Source organism: Monodon monoceros, unplaced genomic scaffold, assembly GCF_005190385.1.
Source record: "Monodon monoceros isolate NGI ecotype Baffin Bay Population unplaced genomic scaffold, NGI_Narwhal_1 Super_Scaffold_2, whole genome shotgun sequence".
NCBI lineage: Eukaryota > Metazoa > Chordata > Mammalia > Artiodactyla > Monodontidae > Monodon > Monodon monoceros.
The window spans coordinates 77,536,822-77,552,882 of record NW_021703776.1 but is presented as its reverse complement, the minus strand read 5'-3'; the positions used below and the strand labels follow the sequence as shown (position 1 = coordinate 77,552,882).

At 36.1% G+C, this 16,061-nt stretch overlaps 1 protein-coding gene across 1 annotated transcript in view; it reads left to right on the top strand.

The window, feature by feature from the left end:
* LOC114901366 (testis-specific Y-encoded protein 1-like) overlaps nt 1-12,833 on the top strand; it is a 45,054-nt gene extending 32,221 nt beyond the window's left edge. The window contains 2 exon segments of the mRNA XM_029233063.1: nt 11,697-12,054; nt 12,056-12,833. Coding sequence (XP_029088896.1) covers nt 11,697-12,054; nt 12,056-12,655 — 958 coding nt within the window. The 3' untranslated portion in view covers nt 12,656-12,833.
* Nucleotides 12,834-16,061: the final 3,228 nt, after the last annotated feature.

Here is a 16,061-nt window from a genome sequence, read left to right as displayed (position 1 = left end):
GACTTATAACACATTTTCACCTTTATGTAGATGGCAATGCTTCTGGGTGTAACTTCAGCTGTTATTATTACTGTTGTTATTATTAGCTCCTCAAATTTTTTACTTCCAGTGTGATTAGATATTACATTTCCAATAATAATGGAATTTTGTTATGGGAAGGAAGGATATGGACTTGTTAGCTTTGGAAAAATTCCAGGTCATTTTACAGCTGAAAATTAACAGTATCAACAAGAAGCATTCATGCCAGGATTGTACTTTTATTGTTCACAGGCTGTCTGTTTGCAGGAAAGCAAGTTTTATATTTCCAGTCAGTCTTCAACCCATCATTTGAATTCCCTGGTGTCTAATTTCAGGGTATTAGCAAGTGGTTATATGATTACACAAACTCTAAAATTCAAATAAAGAGTTGGCAGTGATAGGGAAAAAACGTTAATAGTATTTTGCTGTATATTCAAAATACTGCAAACTTCCCCATATTTCCATGCATGATATATCATTGTGGATAGGTCAGGATTGTGAAAGATTTAGAAAATTGATCTTTAGCAAAAAATGCTGATTATTTAGTATTGTCCCACTAACTTTAATTTTTTCTTCCCAGTTCCAGCTCTTGAAAATTTGTGAGTGTGATGGAGATATGTGTAGGTGTATGTTTGCCAGAGGAAAATGTATTTATATAAATGGCAATGCTTCTAGGTAAAAAGATAATCCCCAGATATGCAGATCACATTAGAATTCCAAAGAATCTCACTTGACTATGTTTATAGCTCTTTAGCATTAGCCCTCTGAAATCAGGTTGAAAAAATTAAATTAGTTGGAACTTATAGAGACTGTCCTGTTAAAAAAAAAGTTTAACTGGGACTTTTGGTTGGACTACAGAAAAATTAGGTTTACTTTGGAAATGGACCCATAAACTCTGTTCTTTGTAAATGTCATATTTAGGAAAGAAAAAGCAAATGTAAGATCAACTTGCAGATTCAAGTGTGTCAATTGTGAGGGGATAGCAACTAAAAACCAGCAACTGTCTCCTCAGAGATGCACTAAATTAGGTCTAAATTTCATGAGCTTTGGTAGGCACTTAATACTGTACCCTGACTTGGGAGTACTTTCCCTGAATTCTGGAGACTGCATATGAAATATTTAATTCATTTTTTTTGTGTGTGAGTACTTCCAATTGCTTTAATGGGAGTACGTGTACTACCGCTAGTATTTTATTTTTACACTCGAAAATTCTCACTCCTCCCCCAAATTAACACTTTTGTGTGATTAGCATTGCCTAAAATAATAGATCTTTTTTCAACATGGGAAGAAGAGGGGGATAAGGAGAGAGAGGGAAAGAAGAAGGGAAAGCAACGTCCGTCTGTTCAGCTAAAAGTGGGGAGTAGAGATGAGGCAGGAGGAAGAATTCATAGACTCAGAAAGTAGGAGAGAAAAAATTTTGTATTTGATTCTGTGACCCTCCATCTTCTGTGATGTTGACTTTTTAAGCACGAAAGAATTTTTTTCAAGTGTTTAGCAGTATTACTTTCTTTCTATTTTGCAATAAATTATCTGCTAATAAAATGTTAATTCTCTATAGGTCATTTCATCCCATGCCTTTTGGAAGACTTTTATTTTTAAAATCAACTTTATGGAGATATAATTTACAAACAATGAATTACCTACTAACTATAAAATTTTTGAGTTTTGATATATATATATATATATATATATATATATATATATATACCTGAGAAACTACTGCTACAAATCAAGATATGGATTGCTTTCATAACCCTCCAAATATTCCCCATGGCCCCATACAATTCATTTCTCTCTCTGCTCCTGGCTCCAGGCAACCATTGATCTGTCTTTTGTACTGATAGATTAGTTTGCAATTTCTAAAATTTTAATGAAATAGAATGATGTGTACTTTTTGTGTCTGGCTTCTTTCACTCATCATGATATTTTTCAGGTTGATCCATGTTGCATGTATCAGTAGTTCATTCCTTTTTATTACTGAGCAGTATTCAATTATATCAATTTACCACTTTTTAAAAAATCCATTCACCTGCTGATGAACATTTGGATAGCTTCCAGGTTTTAACTTTGTGAATAATGCTGATCTGAGCATTCATATACAAATCTTTGGGTGGACATAGCTTCTCATTCTTCTAGGGTAACAAAATACTTAGGAGTGGAATTGCTGGGTCATATGGTAATTATGTCTAACTGTATTAGAAACTGTCAAATAATTTTTCAAAGTGGTTACACCATTTTACATTCCAATGAAGTGTAAGCTCCATGAGTTCCACATCCTCACCAAGCACTGGTATTGTTAGTCTTTTTAACTTTAATTCAAATGGGTATATAATACTATCTCACTGGGGTTTTAATCTGCATTTTCCTTAATGGCTAATGATGTAGAGCATCTTTTCATGTGCTCACTTGCCATTTGTATATCTTCTTCTGTGAAGTATCTGTTCACATCTCTTGCCTATCTTTATGTTGGGTTATTTGACTTCTTATTAATGAGTTGTACAAGTTCATTATATACTCTGGGAACAAGTCCTTTGCCAGATATGTGTGTTTTTGCGAATTTTTTCTCCAATCTGAAGCTTGCCTTCTCACTTTCTTAATAGTGTCTTTTTATGGAAAAAAATGGTTTTAATTTTAGTAAAAATCTATTTATCATTTTTTTCTTTTATGATTTACTCTTTTTTTTTTGCATCTAATCTAAGAAATCTTTGCATAACTCAAGGTCAAAAAGATTTTCTCCTATTTTTCCTTCTAGAGATTTTATAGATTTAGCTTCTCTCTTAGGTCTACCATCAATGTGAGTTAATGTCTGTGTATGACATGAGATGATGGTTGATATTTATTTTTTGTATGGGTATCCAGTTATTCTAGCACCATTTGTTGAAAAGATTATTTTTGTGCTACCTTTCCTATTCTGTCCAATGCTGATTTTCTAGTACTAGCCAAAGCTCATTTTTAAAGTATTCAGCAATATTATTTTATACCCATTTTATAATATCATTATCTGCTAGGAAATGGTTGATACTCCATAAGGCATTTATCCTTTGTCTTTCGGGAATCTTTTTTTCAAAAATCAACTTTACTGAGGTATAGTTTACAAACAGCAGACTGTATCTTTTAGTGAATATCACTTTTGAAAGTGGGTCAGAAGTGAAATCAATGATCTTTTGCTAGGTTCCATTGCTGGCTTCTCCCCAATTCTATCTGGTGAAAATTATGGATCATTTACCTGTGTCATGCACTGTGTTAGGAAAGAGACAAGAATAAGGAACCATTTTCTAGAAGATTTCATTTTGGGAACTAGGAATAAAAGCATGTCACATAGGATCCAGTCACTGCTGTAATAAAGGTTAAGAAAAAAATATTGACAATCCCAGAGGAAAGAGGAAAGAGTTACAGAAAACTTCACAGAGGTGGCATAGCTTGAATTAGGTTATCTTTATTATAATTCCTTTCGCGTTCTTTTGAAAAAGAAACATTCATCACAGAAAATTTAGAAAATATTTACCTCATTAATCTGGATTTTGGATGTTAGCAATCTCATCTGGATCAGAAAGCTCAGTGATGAGGTGTGCCTTAAATAAAGAAGGGAAACCTGTATAGAGATCTTCCCTATAGAGTATTCATTTATGAATACTCTATGGTTTATGGTTACTAAAGCTAGCTGCACCTAAGTGCAAACTATTTGCCTTGGGCTAAACAAATGTGCTTCCTTGAAGAAAAGGAATGGATACGAGAGGAAATGGGATAGCTGTAAGAGGCCTGGAAGTGGGATTCCATTAAATGAAAAGAGCCATATAGAAATAGCAGTGTCTATGTTTCCTAGCACTCACCCTTTGCTAAGCATCCTAAGTGCTTTATTGAATTCTCACAGCAACCTTAGGAAAGATTTACAAAGAGAGAAATTAAGGCAAGAAATGTTAAGGTCTCCGTGGTAGATTACTGTTCAAAAATATTCACCCTCCCTTACTATCACTTCCCCATCCCACTGATCCTTGGTTTGGTCATGTGACTGGCTTTGGGCTCATGGTGGACAGAGTGTACTTCCTTGTCTGCTTACTTAGACTTTGGGCCTGGCCATGTGATTTTCTTTAGCCAATTGGATGCTAACAGATATAACACAAGCAGAGGCTTGAAATATGCATGTGTGGAGGGCTTCTCCTCTTATGCCTCTGCCATCACTATGAGATGAACATGCCCTAGGATAGCCTGGTCCAAAGAGGATGAAAGACAGGTGGAATGGACTTGGAACCAACCTGTAATTTGGAGCACAGCCCAGCCTGGATCAGGCAACCCACAGATGGTGAGAGAGAATAGTTGATTGTTGATTATTCCACTGAGTTTTATGGTGGTTTGTTATTCAGCCACCTAATTAAGTGGCAGAAAGAATTTGAACACTGACAATATGGGTACAGAGTCTGTATCATACTGCTACTTGTACAGGAAATAATGAGCTCTTTTCAAATGTCTAGGTAAAGATAATCAGTTGGAGGATGAAGCAAAGGTCTATAACTCAGGAGAAAGTAATGGGTTTGGAATTAAGAGAATATTTCATCAATTAAAGAACTAAACCTTGACAAATTGTTTAATCTCTCTGTACTTTCCTTAAAAGACTATTGTGAAAAATAAAGTACTAGCTGTCAAAGCTCTTTAAAATGTTGAAAGTGTTATGGAAATTCTAGTTTTTCCTTTAAGTCTATTTTGTTTCCTGCTGTATCTCAGTGCCTGGTGTGTCATAGGTGCTAAGTACATATTTGTTAAAATAAATTGAAGTGAATTATTTTCAAACAGTATTCTTAGTTCATAAATAACAAAAGCACAAAGCATATTTATCATTAGGAAAGTAATTAATTTCTATTCTTGACAAGAGTAGGAAAAAATGTCAAGGAAGTTCCTTCCTCTTACAGCAGTAGACTGATATGGAATATACGGAGGATGTTCGTTTCTTATCTCTACTACCCAACTAATGGTACCAGACTGATGTTCTGCAAATCCTAACACTAATGAGAATGTTGCTGCAGTCTTCTAACAGGATACTTTCTGCCCCAAAGAGTGTTTCGTTACTGGGAAAATATTTGAATTTAATATTTGTTCTGCAGTTTAAAAAATTAAGTTTTATTTATAAAATACAGATAATTCAGAAAACAACCAAGTGAGCTTGTGAATTCCAAAGTTAGGTCACTATGATAGGAAGAAAATGTTCATTTGTCCTTTTTCCTTCTCTGTTTACCATAAAGCAAGATATAGCCAAATAAGATGTCTCCCTTTTAATACATTTTGCATTTAATTCATTTAGGATTCTGGTCAAGGTTATGGTTAGTTTGGGTTCAGGTTAGGGGGCAAGTTTGTTCCTCACATCAAATCACGGAGACATTAAAGGATTAGAGGTGTTATATAGGTTGTTCTACTTTTTATTATAACACAGGTTGCCTTTTTATCCCAAAACTTCTCCCATGATAACCTGAAAAAAATTTTGGTGGTGTAGATAAGGGTTACATCAGCTCTAAACTTTCCTGTTAAAATATTAAATGGGAACATTTGAACCAGTATTGCATCACCAATGTGAAACTAACAGTCTGGAAGCAGTAAATTTTACTTAAGTATATTTCATTGTAGTGAGTGCTTCATCCTGTGACAGATATTCTCCAGTGAAGATTTTGGGTGGAGACTTTCTGTCCCCGCTAAAATCCTTTAATAGCTACTCCTAATCCTGAACCAGTTCTGGCCTCCTGTTCACATGTGTTAGGAATGTAATTACATCTATCAGTGTCATTGTTATATTAAGAGTTATAGACTAACCCTAGTACTGAAAGAAAGGAGGGAAAAGTTCAATCTTCTCATTATTTTTGCTGCAGATTTTCATCATAATGATTTCTTTGTTTTATTTATTGTAAATCCATTGTATCTGTGCAAAGACCATATGTTTGCAATTCTTGACTTGGAAATGCCAGAAGATAAAAGGAGGGAAATAAACATCAGAAATACAAATCTAACTGATATCCTAGATTCCTTGACAGGATCCAGGGTATTAAAGCTGGTTTTACCCTACTCACAAAAGTTTATCTAATTTTATCATCCCCACACTCCAGATGAAATAGAAATTAAATAGGAAGAATTTAGCACTCTAGTAGGGACTTAAATCTTTTAAAAGAGACAAAAGGGATTGAAATGCTCAAGATTTCATGGTATAAGAATGATACCAAGACAAAAATGTTATTTTTGAAATGTAAAATTCAAAAAAAAAAATTCAATTAAAAGAATTTCTTAAGCCCAGTGTTGCACAAACTCCAAAATTTGGGAGACCTTCTTAACATCTTCCTCTCATTTTTGCCTAATATCTATTTGTTCAAGTTATTTCATTTGTACCTCCTATATTTCTTTCCAGTCACTTTCTTTCTGACATTTCCATCACCCTCAACTATCTTGCCATTTTCTAATCTCAACCTGGCTGATTTTTATTGTAAAAAATAAAATATATGACTATAACTCTGGTGCCTAACACCCATCATTGCTCTTAGGATAAAGGCCAACACCTTTAGGATGGTCTACAGAGCTCTTTTCTGTCTGGCTTCAGTTCTCTCCGTTCCGGCCACCCTGGCCTTCTTTCCAGGGTTTAGAACAAACCAAATTCCTTCTTGCCTCAGGGTCTTCAAATATGTTCCTCCTTCTGCCTGAAATACTATATAATAAATATATATATTTATTACCTATAAATATATAAAGTATTTCTTTTTGAAATTATCAAACATATTCATATTAATAATACGTGTCTAATCATATTTCATCTATGGCACCACCCACCTTACCTCCACCCCAGATAACTTTGAAGCAAATCCCAGGCATGTAACGAAAGACTCTTTCTAACTCACACTTATCCTCAAGGTCTCTGCTCAAGCGCCACCTGTTTCCCCCATCCCTCTGCCATCTAGGTCATACTGCCTGGTCATATGGTCTCATTGTACCCAGCGCTTCTACTTTAAGAAATCATTTCAGTATGTAATTATATATTTATGTGTATGGTTTTTGCATTAGTGTCTATCTTCATCCTATACTTCATGTCCCATGAGGGAGAAATGGTGTCTTTTTTGCTCATCATTCTACCTCCTCTTCTTATCAGAGTGCCTGGCTCAGAGTGAATTCTTAATAAATATCCATTAATTAAGCTGTGGGGATTTTCATAATAGAACCCTGCCCATTGCTGCCTTCTTAGCATTCTTCATGGTCTTTTAATATCAAAAGATTTCCTGCATATAGCCCCTGCCCTGTGGTACCTTTAGTCTCTCCAAATAGAGACTTCTTTCCTCTCTTTGATTTCTTCTGAAGCACTTGATCAGGTACTATTTTACCAACAGGTGCAGTTGGTCCTATTTTCAAAATGAATGTGCAGGCAAAACTTATAATTAATATTTATCTTCTCAATCTTTTTAATAGTCATTAGCTATTTCTTTTACATCATAATACTATTTTCTCCCCAATAAATACAAAACAACATTGTCATAGAAAGCAGTTTGTGGGAAGGTGCCATCAACATAAACGTTTATTATGTATCGTATAACCAACACTATGGTCAAGTGAATGGAAAAATATTTCATTGAAAGGCTGATAGATTATCTTAATGAAAATGGTTTTCAACAGCATTACTTGATTTTAGTTTCTTAATTTTAAATCACACAGATTTAAGTTTTGCTGTCTTTTATTTATATAAACCCCAATATTATTTAGAGTTTCTATTTCAGTATGAGAAAAATATATATATTAAGAAAAATTAAGAAAGTTAAATTCTGGGAAATTTTTGAGAAGGTGAAAATGTCCCCACAAATCTGGTATCACATATTTCTTAGAGTTATTTTATAACTTTTTAAGATAGCAGTATATTTTGATATTTTGTTGACAGAAAATTTTAGCCTAAATGTATAAGTTCTTAATAACTGGTCACTAGGTTTTGCTATTTTGCAATATAATGTTATATAGGATTCTGTTTATCACTACTTCATAATGACTACTAATCTAGTCAAAGTTTTCAGCAAAATTACAGCATCAGCTTGGATTAAGAGATGTAATGATTGGGACTTTCCTGGTGGCACAGTGGTTAAGACTCTGTGCTCCCAGTGCAAGGGGCCCAGGCTTGATCCCTGGTCATGGAACTAGATCCCACATGCATGCCGCAACTAACAGTTCACATACCACAACTAAGGAGCCGGCAAGTTGCATCTAAGGAGCCCGCAAGCTGCAATTAAGGAGCCCATGAACCTCAACTACGACCCGGCACAACCAAATAAATAAATATTTAAAAAGAGAGAGATGTAATGATGGTGTAATTCAGAAGATGACACTGTTCAAAGGAAGAGAAAATTATGAGCCATTGCTAGGAAAGCAAATCTATAAAATTAAATATGTCCCCAAATCATAGCAGTAAATTTTTTTTTTTTTTTTTTTTTTTGCGGTACACGGGCCTCTCACTGTTGTGGCCTCTCCTGTTGCGGAGCTCAGGCTCCGGACGCGCAGGCTCAGCGGCCATGGCTCAAGGGCCCAGCCGCTCCGCGGCATGTGGGATCTTCCCAGACCAGGGCACGAACCCGTGTCCCTGCATCAGCAGGCGGACTCTCAACCACTGTGTCACCAGGGAAGCCCAGCAGTAAATTTTTTATTTGAGATTTTCATGTGATTATGTGATGAGGACTTGGTTCTTGTCTTGGACACACCCATATGTTGGTATTATCAACCTTCATGACTCCAAATATTTCCTTTCATGAACACATTTTCCCTTGTCACCTTGTCACCTCCACTGCAATGGCTTCTATTCCTTTGGCATAAGATTGTTCATCTTAAAAATAAAAGATCCTATAACCAATTTTAAGCACTCTATTAAATCTGTTTGTAAGTGATAATTAAATGGGATATGAAATATTACTTCTCCTAACTGTATCTCCCTGAATCAGAAATAAATTATATAATTAGCATGTCTTAAATTACTTTTCCCTCACTAGGTAAATAAACTTACTAGAGAAAATTATTGAGTTAATTCCTCTATAGTTCTTTAGCATTTGAAAGGAAGTGCTTACATGCAATGTCATTTCTAATTTCCATCAAATTGGATGTTTCAAAGGACTTTTAAAGACTGTTATTGACCTTGGTAGAAATGGATACTGTATATAATTCAACGGCTTCATTTGTCATATGTGGTATGTGCAAAGTGGCTATTATTCAGAAAATGTCAGTTGAAATGAGAATTTCAATTATTTTTTTCACCTATAGTTGGCAACTAAATCTGGGGCAAAGATGCTTTAATAATCTGTGATATATGAAAAATAAGTTATGCAAAGATTCTGATTATACTTATACCGACATCTTTACAGCATAAGACTTTTTAGAGATTAAACTCTAACCTAGTCTTTTAACCACATGTGTAATAGATATATTTTAGCGTTCAAGTATCTGACCGAATTAAATTAAAGATACAGCACCATCTTATGGATATTTCTATATCTGTAAAATTTATAAATATAAAAATCTTTTTGAGTTTGGGAATAGAAAAGCTTTATCAGTAAAAAAAAGTGTAGGAGGAGAATATTTTACTGTAACAAGGAAAAATGTTGCAATATTGAATAACTTGAATGTGTATGTGTGCATGCATGTATGAATGTGTGTGTTTGTGATGGCAAGGTAAATAAAGAGATTTGTAATTCTTTTTTCCCTTCAAAATTAAGAATTTGAAGACAAACAACAGTTATTACAATACAAATTCATAACTTTGTGAAATAAGACATGTAGCTCAGAATACTGTCAGTCTCTAAATGACTCTGGGACATCACCGATTATCACCTTGCAAAGAAGTGTTCTTATAAGACATGAACCACACTTTATAGAGAGTGATGAGAAATTTAGGTATGATAATAAACCTATTTAACTATCTGCTGATACTATAGAACTGGTAATCAAGTCTCCTTATATTTATCTAGAATTTAAATGTTTTCATAAGTGATTTATGCCCATTATTTTGTTCTGATTTTAGATACAGATTTTTTTTTTTTCCTGCGGTACGCGGGCCTCTCACTGTTGTGGCCTCTCCCGTTGCGGAGCACAGGCTCCATACGCGCAGGCTCAGCGGCCATGGCTCACGGGTCCAGCCGCTCCGCAGCATGTGGGATCTTCCCGGACCAGGGCACGAACCCGTGTCCCCTGCATCGGCAGGCGGACTCTCAACCACTGCGCCACCAGGGAAGCCCAGATACAGATATTTTTGAATAAACACTTCTTAATAATCCTTCTTATTATTTTAATATAAAACACATAGGCAATTTAAGGAGATTATAGAAAAATTGATGAACAAAACTCCGCAATTAATTATTAAGGTGTAGTTACATGGGTATGGTTCATATCCTTCATGCTTAACTCACTTTAGTTATCATATATAGACCTGAGGCTCTACATGATTTACCCAGTTTATATGGTGTAAAATTATCCCACTTCTAACCAAAGCACGGATTCAGTAGTTCTTAACTTTTTAGGGTCTTGAACTCCATGATAAAAGCTTTGGAACCTCTCTTTTTAAAAAAGTCCATAGATACGATACATTTTGCACATAATTTTAGGGGCTTCTGGACTCGCTGGAGCTCATCCATGCTCTATGACTTTAAATAGTATTCTCCTTATTTTAACATTTATTTCCATAGGATGTGATATTGACAAGTAAAAGCCAGGAGCTTTATCACAAAAATGCAAGGTCTTCTTGTGGTAAAAGCAATCCATAATTTTTACACACACACACACACACACACACTCCTATTTGGCTTTAACTCATGTTCTTCCACAACTAAATTATATTAAAAGACCAGTGTAAATAAAGAGGTTATTAGTTTATTTTTATACAGATTTTATTTTCATGTTATTTACAGTGAGATGTGAAAATATGACATTGACTACAAACAATATAGAATTTTTGGCTTTATCTTCACAGAATACTACAGGTTCTAATAATGTCCTATTATGAATAGTTTTCTATATCATGTAGACGACTCTAAATTTCTAAATTTTGTTTCAAATGTAAACTTGTAACTGATTTAATAAAATTAAGTTATTCCTGGATGTCCATATTAATAGAAAAAATACAACATAAAGTTGAAAAATTCTAAGCATACCATATACATATTTTTATGTTTACTTCTGAGATGTGGATAGGTATTTTATAGCTTAATAAGAAATCCAGGGAAATTTAATAGATTTATAATAGTAGCATTATGTTTAAATGCAGATCCAAGACACTATATTAGATGTTAACTTAATTTTTCGTGTTATCAAATGCAGAATTATCATAATGTAAAATTATTTTATTGATACTCTAGAACACTCTCGCTAATTTAATAAAATGCTTTAAGTTGTAAGAGCAGATTCCATAAAAATTCATGAAAAATTTAGATATCTGATCATTTAAAACGGTAATGAAAATATTTCCACCACCTATACCTTTAACTGTAATACGATCCATGGGATGGATATATCTGCTGTACGTAGTGTAATACTTACTTTGTCCTTAAATTGGGAGGAAAGTAAAATGATGAATTAGCCCCGCCCCAATCGGCACCCCGCCCCCACCCCGAAGTCTGAGGAGGCGCAGGCGGGCTCTAGTCGCTGGGCTACTCTGCGGACCACGTGCTGTGCTCCCACCTCCCGCTCCTTCGCAGCTGTCCCAGCTCAGGGCCAGGGCCACGTGGCGCCGCCCGGGGACCCCGGGTCATCCTGCGTGTGGGAGGGGGTCCTCAGGAAGCAGGGGCCTGCGGGTCCCCAGATGCGGTGGGGGAGGTGGGTGCCGTGCGGGCACTAACTGGTGGGTCGGGCGAGGAGGCCGCCATTTTCAGGGTGAGGGTCGTGTGGCAAGGCGCGGCCCTGGAGGAGGGAGAGGTGGCGGGGATCGGGGAGGAGTTGGGGCTGTTGGTGGAAGACATCATGCAGGGGGTGGAGGCGGGGGCGGAGGAATAGCAGGAGGAGGTGCAGGTGGAGGAGCCCCAGGAGCAGGGGCAGGAAGAGCCAGGGCTGGGACCCGGGACCCATGACCGCCCGGCCCCTGCTGGAGGCGCCGGCAGCCCTGTAGTTAGAGCTGAGCCCTCTGAATGCCCAAGCCAGCAGGGCCTACACTTGGCTCAAGCGCATGATGGGTCAGACTCGGAAGCCTCACTTGGATGGAAGAAGGGCCATCATCTGGGGCATCCCTGGCTTCTGGGCCAGAGCCATCATGAACCAACCCCACATGTCGGCCATGATCAGTGACCAAGATGAAGACATGCTTAGCTACATGATCAGTTTGGAGGTGCAGGAACTGGGCCATCCCAGGCACCGCTGCAAGTTGATATTTTTCTTTCGGAACAACTCCTACTTCTGGAACGACGTGATCATTAAGGAGTATCACCTTAGCATCGCTGGATATAGGGCGTCTCGTTCCACTCCAGTTCAGTGGTTCTGGGATTATGAACAAGGTGCCCCCAGCCGCAGGCAGGACACCACCAGCCTTAACTTCCTTAACTGGTTGTGTGACCACAACTGTCCAGGGTCTAACAGGATTGCTGAGATCATCGGTGAGAGCCTGTGGCCCAATCCCCTGCACTACTACCCCAGGGAGGAAGGCCCCACCGGGACAGACCCATAGATGAAGGCTCTGGGGGAGCCTCAGAGTTTGGCCTAATAGCACAAGAGGCAGGAGGCGTCTACAGATGTGGGGGACGGGTGGATGTATCTACCTACGCGGTTCTGGTGCCCAGGGGAGAAACGAGGAAAGGATGGCCAGTGAAGGTTCCAGAGGCCACGGCCCCACGTGCCGGGAATGACGCCCAGAGAGACATAAACAAGTTAACAAGTGAAAAAAAAAAAAAAAAAAGAATTAGTGATGCAATGGTAAAATTAGAGACCTAACCTTGAAAACTAGGGATTCTCAAAATATGGTCCTCAAACCCCTGGTTGGGGGGTGTTCCCTGAGACCCTATCAGGGAGGTCTGTGAGGTTGAAACTATTTTTATAGGAATACTAAGATCTCTTCTTTGTCTTTTTCACTCTGTTGATATTGCATAGATGGTGCAGTAACAATGGTGGATTCATGCTGGAGCTTTAGCATGAATCAAGGCAGTGGCACCAAAATCACTTAATAATCATTGTGCTCACAGGCACACACACAGAAAAAAATAAGCCAGATTCACTTATGAATATTTCTGATTAAGCAGTAAAAAATATTTTTAAAAATCTCAACCCTTGGGTACACATTTAAAAAATAATGTGAAGTGAAATGGGAAGTACACATAAAACACTTCTGCTGCGTAACGAAGTACAATGATTGTCTGGAGGACTGAGTTGCAAGCTGAACTATCTGCTTTTTCATAGAACACCATTTTTACTTGAGAGAGCAACTTGACAAATTATTGTTACTCAGATATTTGGCAGACATTTTCTCAAATGTGAGTGAAGTGAGCTTGTCACTTTAAGGAAAACAACTGACAGTTTTGTTGTGCCAGTGATAAATTCAAGCTTCCAGGTGAAAATTAGAATTTTGTAAAACGTTATCTGCCAAAGTAAACGATAGTTTTCCAGTACTTAATGACTTTTTCGATGAAATTATTGACAAATGTAATTTGTTGGATACTATATAATAAAATAAAATGTGTCAACTTTTGGACAATCTACATTACCCAATGAACCAGTGTTTTCCAAATGACCAATGAATGACATTATGAAATCATGCATCAGTAAAAGATCCATTCAAAGTTCAAGACAGACTAATGGATTTTTTAAAATCACAGAGTAAGAAAAATTTACTGATGTGTTTATAGATTCCACATTGCAACTAACCTTAAAGAAACTACCACTCATTGAGTTTTGGTTTAATATCAAAGAAGAATATCCATAATTATGTGAAAGGCTATTAAAATACTTCCTTTTTCAACCACATATCTATATAAGGTTGGATTTTCTTCATCTGTTTCAAACTAAACAATGTATTGCAACAGACTGAAGTAGAAGCAGATATGAGAATGTAGAAGCACGTGAATTCTACTAAGCCAGACATTAAAGAGATTTGTATAGTGTAAAATAGTACAACTCTTCCCACTCAACTTTTTCTTTTGGAAATACAGTGTTTTTTTCATAAACATATACAACATGTTATATAATAGGTTATTATTAAGAGAATTAATAGTCATTTCTAAATTTCCTTAGTTTTATCTTTCTAATATTAGAAATACTAATAAATATAACCCACATAACCAAGAGAACTTTGGGGTCCTTACTAAGTTTTAAGAGGGTAAATAGGCCCTGAGAACAAGTGTGTTAATCACTGTTACAGACCAGGGTAATAGTAAATAATTAATAAAGACATATCATTTTCCCCACTTAGTATCATTTGACTATCCCTTATAATTTTCTCTGATAAAAACTCTATTTCAATTTAATTTCAGTTTACTTTTCTATTTCAGTTTAATTTTCTTGAGCATCATTGTTGAAATGGTCTAGCTTTTTGTTTTGTTTTTTTAATAGGAGTAGAATTCTCATCTCTTGAGACGTTGGTTGAATTCCTGTTCAATCAATGCAATGCTCTCTTTACAGTGTCCTAGTATAGTGCTTAATATAGACTAGGCACTCAATAAATGTTACTGACTGGCAGAACATGTGTTAAACAACAAAGTCAATAAAAGTGCAAAACAACTGTGAAAGCTAGAGGGAAAAAACTCCATTTACTACTTTATCCATTTATGAGCATAATTAGTAGATTTTAATCCAGTCCCACAAAAAGCACAGTTTGTGTCTCTATTACCATTTAAAACACAAACAAGTTCTTGCAGGTTAAGTTCCTTCTTCTCTAGGAGACCATAATTATCATCACATATATTGTACATCTTGAATTAAGGCAAGACTTTTCTCACGAAATTTTAGGCTCAGAGGTCACGGTATGCTTTTACCTTTCTTTACTCCCTGTACTTTACAACAAACTCATTTCCGTTACCTTCTCCAAATTTCTTACAAAATGGAAATTGAAAAATGGAACGGTAATCAATCATTGATGAATGCTGACAGATTGAATAGGAACAGAAGGAAAGTAGCTTCTTATTGTGGGCTCAAACCATCTTATAAAAATTATGAAATCCTTAAGATTTTAATAAAACACCTTAACGTATTTGGGAGTTCTTTTAGGCTGGCTGTTTCAAGGCAAATAATTTAGAAACACAAATTATAAGCTATGTAAAAATCAATAAATAAATGCATTGAACCATTTACTAGTTTATCTACAATTTATTTCTATAGTTCTATGGTTAAAAGTGAGCTACATAATAAAACAATTACAATAACAATAAAATACTTGGCATTTACTGAGAGTTTACTCTATACCAGACAATCTTTTAGTGCTTGAATGCATTATTTTATTTAATCTTCACAATAAACCTTTGGCTGTATCTTGTGTGGGTATCAGTGTGGATTACTCATTTTTCTGGTCAATTTGTGCTGATCATCTGCATATATTTTTACCCTTTATCTGTAAAAGGTGGGGTCACAGAATGATTCTTTCTAGGATTCAAATTCTAACTTGAGAGGCGAAAAAGAAAAAGCTGAGCAAAGTAAGGAGAGGGATTTAAATAAGGTTGCCAGGAGGATTATTGCCTCATAAGATATAAATACTCATCTTAAAGTTTCAAAAAATTGGTTTTTATCTTACTTTTGCAAATGCGTACCCTTTTATTAGCTGGGCTTGTGAGTTGACATTTTTCTCATACATATTTGCAAAACTAGTCCTTCCATTTGACCTGAAAAAGATTCCTCTGTCTGTTTTTATATAATTTTAGCTGTAACTACAAAAAATAATAGACTCCCAAAACACTTAAGGGATATTTTGTGAATGTTTTTCTCTATGACCACAAGAGCATATATTACCATAACTTCTTATTTTGCTCGTGTTTGCTACGTCCCCTCAGCGACTAAATTCTACTGTTTTTATCTACTCAGAATAGTGCATAGCCTAGAGTGGGTGCCCCCAAAAATGTCTGTTCAATGAAAGAATGATTTCATCTGTGACT